The sequence below is a fragment of the Anopheles aquasalis genome, chromosome 3 (genome assembly GCF_943734665.1).
Source record: "Anopheles aquasalis chromosome 3, idAnoAquaMG_Q_19, whole genome shotgun sequence".
Taxonomy (NCBI): Eukaryota; Metazoa; Arthropoda; class Insecta; order Diptera; family Culicidae; genus Anopheles; species Anopheles aquasalis.
Window position 1 is genome coordinate 18,104,096 of NC_064878.1, and position 7,500 is coordinate 18,111,595.

The 7,500-nt window shown below is 49.6% G+C and overlaps 3 protein-coding genes across 5 annotated transcripts in view; 1 reads left to right on the forward strand and 2 right to left on the reverse strand.

Annotated features, from left to right (window-relative positions):
• The window catches only part of LOC126579322 (SHC-transforming protein 1), an 8,709-nt gene extending 5,310 nt beyond the window's left edge, over positions 1-3,399 (reverse strand). Inside the window, exons 1-2 of one of the 2 annotated variants that reach the window (XM_050242806.1) lie at positions 3,327-3,399; positions 1,342-1,727 (exon numbers count right to left, since the gene is read on the reverse strand). In XM_050242806.1, the coding sequence (XP_050098763.1) occupies positions 1,342-1,467 (126 nt within the window). In that variant the 5' untranslated portion in view covers positions 1,468-1,727; positions 3,327-3,399. Of the gene's footprint in view, positions 1-1,341; positions 1,728-3,049; positions 3,291-3,326 lie in introns of those variants that run through there. The other variant, XM_050242805.1, reaches the window with a different exon arrangement.
• A 359-nt stretch (positions 3,400-3,758) lies between these two features.
• LOC126575947 (putative protein tag-52) lies at positions 3,759-5,600 on the forward strand. Its single transcript, XM_050236961.1, has 2 exons — positions 3,759-3,950; positions 4,010-5,600. The coding sequence occupies exons 1-2, from the start codon at positions 3,815-3,817 to the stop codon at positions 5,512-5,514; spliced, it is 1,641 nt and encodes a 546-aa protein (XP_050092918.1). The 5' UTR covers positions 3,759-3,814; the 3' UTR covers positions 5,515-5,600.
• Positions 5,601-5,694: 94 nt separating this feature from the next.
• The window catches only part of LOC126577189 (protein unc-119 homolog), a 6,231-nt gene continuing 4,425 nt past the window's right edge, over positions 5,695-7,500 (reverse strand). Inside the window, exon 4 of one of the 2 annotated variants that reach the window (XR_007608324.1) lies at positions 5,695-6,549. The gene's annotated coding sequence lies outside the window, so the exon portion shown is untranslated. The other variant, XM_050238641.1, reaches the window with a different exon arrangement.

The window sequence follows — 7,500 nt, forward strand, 5'->3', positions numbered from 1 at the left end:
GCCAAACAAAGTCCACGCAACCATAAATGCGCGTACGGAGCTTCCGTTCTGGATTGCGTTCCAGCGAGAAAGACGACAATGTGATTGCAACGGATTTTGCAGCAGCGGACCAATCCAGTGTGTGCGCCAATGTGCGCCAATGTGCCAGCGCAAACAAACCAATCAATCAGCACGCTTGTGTCCCTCTCCTCTTGGACCAATTGAGGCCGTCCTCGACTCGAAGCAAGCCGCGGTACTTTTTTCTTTTAAAGCAGGAATGCAGCAGCCCTCCGCGGACAGCGCGACGATAGGGGTGACTCATCTTTGCCGATTCCGCGAACGTCGGAGACGGATTCCCAAGAACGTCGCTTTCCGGTTTTGCATCCAAAGTGTGTGTCCCAAGTGAAACCGGACGATGACGAGTTTCTTCAACCATTCAGCAAAATTTATCAAGGTGCCGCCCGCGTGTCCGTTTCCCTCGTTTCCACCGGCGGAAGCGCTGACCGTGCGCTGCTGCTCGCAATGTAGAATGGGGCGCGGGTTTTTTTCTGTGCTTTAACACTCATTCACCAACCGGACACAGCCTGCTTAATAGCGTAACCGACCGGCATTCCTGGAAATGTAAACAACATTCTTAGAGGGCCCCCCTTCTGTGTGTATCTTGACTTTAATTGAAGAAGCAGGCCACGCCGCAAGCATCGCCGACTGCGAGCACACAGATGGGACAGATCGACTTCACACATCGGAAAATTGCTCCTCCCACGGAGGGGAGCGCGTGCGGGGGCCGGCTGCTTCCGGTTCGGGACTGGGTCCGGGTCCGGGTCCGGGTCCGGGTGGTGCGCGCATTCTGAGCATCCACTTTTCGCCGTTCTTCTGTCTTTATCTCTTTCACAGCCGGTCGCTCGTCTTCACGACTGTGCGCATTCGAGACTATTTTTATCCAACCAACTGCCGGGAACCGGGCGCACCCGGAATGACCTCCGAGGGGAGAGGAAGTAAAGAACGCGACAAAGCGGTGCACAGGGCAAAGAAAATGAGGCCGCCGCGCAACGTGTTGCGTGTTCCCCGTGTGTGTCAAAGCCGGAAGTGCAAAACAATGGTGGCACCTTCGGAGTGGGTTTTGAATTTCATACGATCCGGGCGTGCGGGATGAGAAGGGGCCATGTTCCGAAAAGAATGTCACGAATAACTCCCTCTTTCTCCCTCGCTCTCTCTCTTTCTCCAGGGGACATAAACAGAATCTACCTTTCTCTTCTTCGCTGGAACGGAAGGAAGGAAGGAAGTGAACGATATAAACCGGCGGCGGATCGGTGGTTACGCCAACCACCACTCCGCCCCCCCCCCCCCGGGGGGGACACTTACCCGCACATCGAACGTGACGCCCTCGTTCATGATGACATGGTCCGGATGGAGCCACTCGGCCGGTACGGCGGCACCGGCCGCCTTCGAGCAACCCTTCTCCGAGGAAGCTTCCCCGTTCCGTGGCATAGTTCCGTTCCGTTCCGGTGTTGCTGCCCCTGCTGCTGCTTCTTCCTTCCTGTGTCTCTTCTTCCCTTTCCTGCGGTAGGTACCCTTCTTCACGTGCCAACCGGTGTCCACTATCGCACCACCACCACTGCCACTACGTACGCCGGATGGAGGGGGAATGCCGCTAGTATTCCACCTTCCACGGCAACCGCTCGACACTCGGTCGTTTCACGCCCGTTTCTTTTGACGGAGTACACGATTAACAGACCTCACATAGCTTACTGGGGAATGGAGCCAGAATGAATGGAAAAAGAACAGACATTTTTATAGACTACACTGCATAATCTAAGGAACCCCTGGACGAATCACAAAAAATCTGACTGGCCGCGCACAGCACAGCACAGCACACTGGGATGGGGTTGAAAACCCGTTTTGACCCCTCCCTCGCCTCTTCTATGCGACTATTACTACTACTAGTTGTTGTTGCTGTTGTTGTTGGTTGCTTTGGGGTCCGCTGGTCGGTCCACCGGTGGGGGCACCGTATCTCGCATCATCATCATCATCACCATCATCAACATCATCGCCCGGGATCATCACACGCTGTGTTTGTGTGGTGGTCCGCATACATTATTTATGTGTCTCGCTTTACTTCCGCTTTCCCGCTATTTTCCGTTCTATTTTAACCCCCGGCCGTCTTCGCTACGCGTCGCCTAGCATTCACTCGATCTGGTCCTCTTCTCGCTCAACTTCTTTTGCGCTGCTTTCAAAGCCTGCTTTGCTTTACAATTCACTTTCTTCACTTCCTTCCGGACCGTGAGTGAGGTGGAGTCTCTTTGGCTTCAAACCCTTCTGGCCTTCCTTCCGTCCTTCCTTCCTGTTGCGTACCAGTGGCAGAGAAGACCGGAAGCCGCCTTCCTTCCGTTGTTCCGCGTCCGCTTTGCTTGCCACTTGCCTGGTCTTGTTTGTCACCGTCTGGTGGTCGTTGACGACGTAGCGGAAAGGTGAAATTGTTTAATTCTATGGCCATCCCCACCCCTTTTGAGGCAGCTGGGGATTCCAACGGGGACGGTTCTTCTTCTCCTTCTTCGACTAACGGTGACCAAGCTGATGATGATGATGATGATGATGGTGGGTTGCAGATTCTAGCCCGTGGGTCGTGCACGAGAGGAGTGCAAATTAACAAAACCTGATGGACATTCGCTCGCTCGCTCGCTCGCTCGAGACCCTGGCTGCTTGGATGGTTCTGTATCATCGCGTTGATGCTCGCGGTCAATTGCGGTGTCAACCCCTCCGGTGGATGACACCAGCAGCAGCAGCAGCAGCAGCAGCAGCAGCAGCAACTAAAAGTCAACAACATCCCCAACCCCCAGCCCGGGGGCGGTCAGAGCTCTCGCATGGCCCAAGCCCTGTTCCGAAATCACCAGCAGAACACCGTGGCTCACTCTCTTTCTCTCTCTTTCTCTTGGTTATTGCCACACAGCTCCAGCAAACACACGTACGCACGCACGCACGCACGGAACACGCACGAAAATCGTGAGCACGCCCTTTCTCTCTTCACGAAGCACCAAAATTCGCTTATCTACCACCCACGCCCACCACCTACGGCTGAAGAATTCCGCAAACGCACCAAAACACTCCATTGGCACACACGGTAGGGCGTTTTGTTCCGGGGAGGGCTATCGGTGCCGTTATGCGGTGGAATGCAGCAAAAACAAACTACCACCTCTGGCCAGGCCAGGACATGGACGATTGCACCTGCACCAGCCCGGGCTGAGTGTTGCACAAAACGATTCCAACGACTTTGGGCCCCCCCGGGGTTCACGGACGATTATTTTCACTCTCTGCTGCGGCGCGGAAACCTCCCACACTCCCGGACTTACCCCGCGGTAGAACGATTTTCTAGAATACTTTTCGTTGCGCGTTTGTGGAAGGCTCGTTTGCGTTTGGGAGTTCTGCAACAACAAACGAAGAGGAGGGGCACACGCACGCACGTACGCGACACGGACACATACAGATACCCAGACTGTCATTTACAGCCAGCCGTCAACTGAGCTGTCGCGGATGATGAGGACTGGCTATCACTGAACCGGTTGGAAACGGGCAGGGTTATTATTTCCTAAAGATGTTTTTATTAAATTAAAACAGAAGCTTTCATTTAAAATTAACACCTCTAAAGAGTAACTGTAGTGTTAATTAAAAGAAACTTAAACAATTATCGAAATCCATTATCGGTAGGGTACCATCTGTCATTTCAACTGGAACCGATTCAACCGCCGAATAACGGCATCTGCGTGTTTGTTGCCGCGTTTGTTGTGAAACTGTGCCATAGGTTGCGAATTGCATTTTATTGGATTTTCTGTCGGAAATTATGGCTCTACCGACCCCAAAACCCGGCAATAAGCTGCAGTTGCAGCCCCTTATGCCGGAGGATATGCGTTCCGAGCTGATTGCTGCGTTAAAAGTGCAAAACATACAAAACTTCCGGCCGACCAGCATCAATAAAAGTAAGCCGGTCGTCGCATTCGCTGGTGCATCGTTTTATTCGGTTCTTCCTCATTTTTAGGTGGTCGTCGATTTGCTTTACCCGGTTCCCACAGCAACAGCCCCGTGCGGACACCGTTGGCAAGGGATACGGCACATGGTGGCGTCAGTGATGAGCAAGACAAACGGCATCAACTGAGACTGCAAGCGATCCGTGAAATCCGATCCTCGGAACAATCCTATCTACGCCAGTTGGAGGTGTTACTCGAGTTCTTTGTGACTCCGCTCCGTACCAACGGATTCCTGACCGAGCGAGTCCATAATGCGATCTTCGGTCAGCTCGACACAATCCACAATCTGAGCCAAGAGCTGCTGAAGAAGCTCGACGATAATCTTGACAACGTAGTGAAAGCATTCACCAACCTTGGGCCCTTCTTTAAGCTGTACTCGGTGTATGCGTTCGATTATCGGAACTCGCTCTGTACGCTACAGTCGCTGATGGAGAAGAACCCGACGCTGAAACGGTACATCAACAACACGGAAGCTAGGCCCGAGGTACAGACGAAGCTGATCTCGCTGCTCATCACACCGATACAGCGCATCCCGCGGTACCGATTGCTACTCCAGCAGGTGCTCCTATACACGAGCCCTTCGGATGAAGCTTTCAAACCACTGCAGGAATCGATCCGTCTCGTCGAACAATCCGTCTCGCACATTAACGCCGTCGTGGAGGATTACGAAAATACCCAGCGGCTCATCCTGGTGCAGAACGCGCTGAGCAACAAGCAACTGAAACTGGTCAAACCGGGACGCAAAATTTTAAAGGAAGGAATCCTTCGCAAACTCAAGACTGATGGTTCGACTTCGAAAAAGTACTGCATCCTCATGTCGGACATGTTCATGTACTGCCGAATGGTGCGTGAGGTGGATGGACTGCTGACCGAGAACTCCTCGCTCGTCTGTAGCTGTGTGTTCCCGTTGAAGAAATGTAAAATAATTGAACTGTTTCGGGGCAACTTTCGGCTTACCTGCAGCGGTGATGGTACGATCTTCAGCTCCGATAGTGCGGAGGAAAGCCGCGCATGGTACACGGCGATCAAGGAAGCGATCGAACTGCACGTGCAGTGTCGCAAGACGCTCCGCAAGCTGTCGAGCAACCGGAAACCGATGCGCAAAAAGCATCTGCAACGTCTCGAGCCGGAAGCGGACGATATCATGTGGTTGCTGCGCCGCAAAACGGTTAGCCCCGATCGGGTGCAGAAACCAGGGGGCAGGAAGTTGTGGCCATTCAAACACATCGATTGCCTAAAACAAAATCAATCTTTCGGTGAAACGAGTGGCTATTCGGCGGCCCGATCGACGATAGTTTCGACAGATCGCGTAGCCACAGTAACGAGCACATCGTTACTGGGGGGACCATCACGACCGCCAGTTGTGGAAGAAACAAAGCCTGCTGCTACTGCTTTTCTTGCTTCACCACCGATGGAAGGAATGCAGCGTAAACCATCGGCACCGGTGGTTGAACGAGAGACGAATGTGGACAAACGTGTCCACTTTAGGTTTCCCTCGTCTCAATGGCGTTACTAAATCGTGCCGTGCCCGGAACTGCACGAATCTTGTATCTTAACTTTGATTATATTAAGGAATCTCTTTTATTTATTGTAACATTTCAAAGTCAAACGTTCATTACTTACCCCGATAATAAAGCTAATGCCAGTTTGTTTTTCAAATACAATTCCGCCGCTCTTTCTTTCTCTCGGGCAAGGGCAAAAGCCACCAATTTTACACCGAACAATGTGTTATCTATTATTTCTTTTCCACATAAAACACAACAAAAAGGAGAAACATCACAATATTGACAAAAAGGTAATGGCAAACTTAAAGGCTACTAGAAAGAGAGAATCGCGCTGCTTTGGTCGGAGCTTTCGTTTTTTTTTTTCAAAAGATTCATTGCAAAAATAACCCCTAAAATAACCTACAAAATCCTGCACTCTCGTCGTAAATTCGTAAACTTAAATGCAAAACATGCAAACAAACCCTTCGGCAGATGTTTTACGGTAGGAGATAGCGATCTCGTTCGATCGGTACCCGGGGGTGGGCTACGCCAACGATAGGATTTATCTAATATTAGAAAGACAGCAAGAAACAAACCCAAAGGGACATTGTTTTCTAAGGATATTAAGAGGGAGGGGGGGGGGGGCGGTTGGGGAGAACCTTTTGACTAGCATTCCATCACTACTTCCTATCATCAGCAGCAGCCCACGTGTAGCGATCGAGGCGATCGTCTTCGAATTGAACTCGAAGATCGATCAGCCCGTTACTCCCACTGTCTTCTCGTTCCGTCTGGTTTACTTTCATTTTAGCTAAGATATTGATAAAAGTATGGCTACGTGGTGATAGTGTTTTTTTGGTTTTTCAGTATGTTTCTTTTCCCAGCGCAATTCTAGTTTCCTTCCATTGCATTGTGTTTCCGTCCAATTGTTCTTCTCGCTAGGCGATTGAGAAGCTTCGCGCGCATGTTTAAACTATTAATTGCATCTTTTGCTTTTCGTCCTCGTTTTTGATCTCCTCTTCGCTCCGTTTCATTGCTCTAGCGCGAAGGAACCAGCTGTTTTCCTCGTCCTAAAAAATGGAAACATTTTTGCTAAATTTTTACTTATAGTGCATCCTTTCCCTCACGTTCAGGCATTATTTCTAAATATTGTATTGTGAATTTCATATCGTTATCCTTTTGTTATTGCGTATTGTTCTTTGTTGCATGCTGGTAACGTTTCCGTTCCGTTTCCAAATGGGCGGCAATATTGCGTTTAAGAAAGTGGTGTCGTGTGGGATTAGAAGAAAGATCCTAAAATCTTATCGAACCGTGTACGCCACTCCTTCTGCCGACGTACTGCGGCTAGCTTTTTCATTCTTTTTGCCCCATTTTCTACACGGTTCTCGTTCGCACCACGATCCATCGAACAGCGAATCCTTAAAAGTATCTATACGTTTCGTTCTCCAAAAAAAGAAAAGGCAAAAATACATCCTTCTAACGCCAACGACTGTACTCGCCAAAAACGGACCAGAATTAGAATACCGCACACACGTGTTCTGTAACTAGTTTTAAAAAATCTCCTCGGCACTCTCTTTGCTACCAGTGATGTCCCTAAAAAAGTTGATAATTCGATTTCGAACCGCATAAACGCGGTTGTTCAACGAAAATCCCTGCATTACTCACTATACGGATGGGTTAACACTTAAATACAATATTACTGGATAACAGAAGGATAGTATTAGGTTTACAACTTTGGTCGTAATGGCTTAAATATCTGTGGAACATAAAAGATTCATTTTTCGTCACCTACTCTCGACTAGTCGCGATGTGAGCTGCAAATCCCTTTCAATATTGCATTTGGAGTATCCTTACTGTATTCTTACTTCAGAACCCAAGGTTTTCAAGAGAGTTGAAGCTAGTTGTAGAGTAATTTTAAATGGAAAAAAGTATTGCTTCCAATTCGGCATTACTAGACGCCATTAAACCAAGAATATTGTAAACTTTAAATGGTCTTTTCATTGAATTGCAAGGTCGTAGAT

What these genes read in the sequence shown, in the direction of transcription:
- LOC126575947 (XM_050236961.1), top strand. Translation starts at nt 3,815, where the DNA reads ATGGCTCTACCGACCCCAAAACCCGGCAATAAGCTGCAGTTGCAGCCC. An exon ending in GCCGACCAGCATCAATAAAA is followed by an intron (nt 3,951 to 4,009) that starts GTAAGCCGGTCG and finishes CCTCATTTTTAG; the next exon opens with GTGGTCGTCGATTTGCTTTA.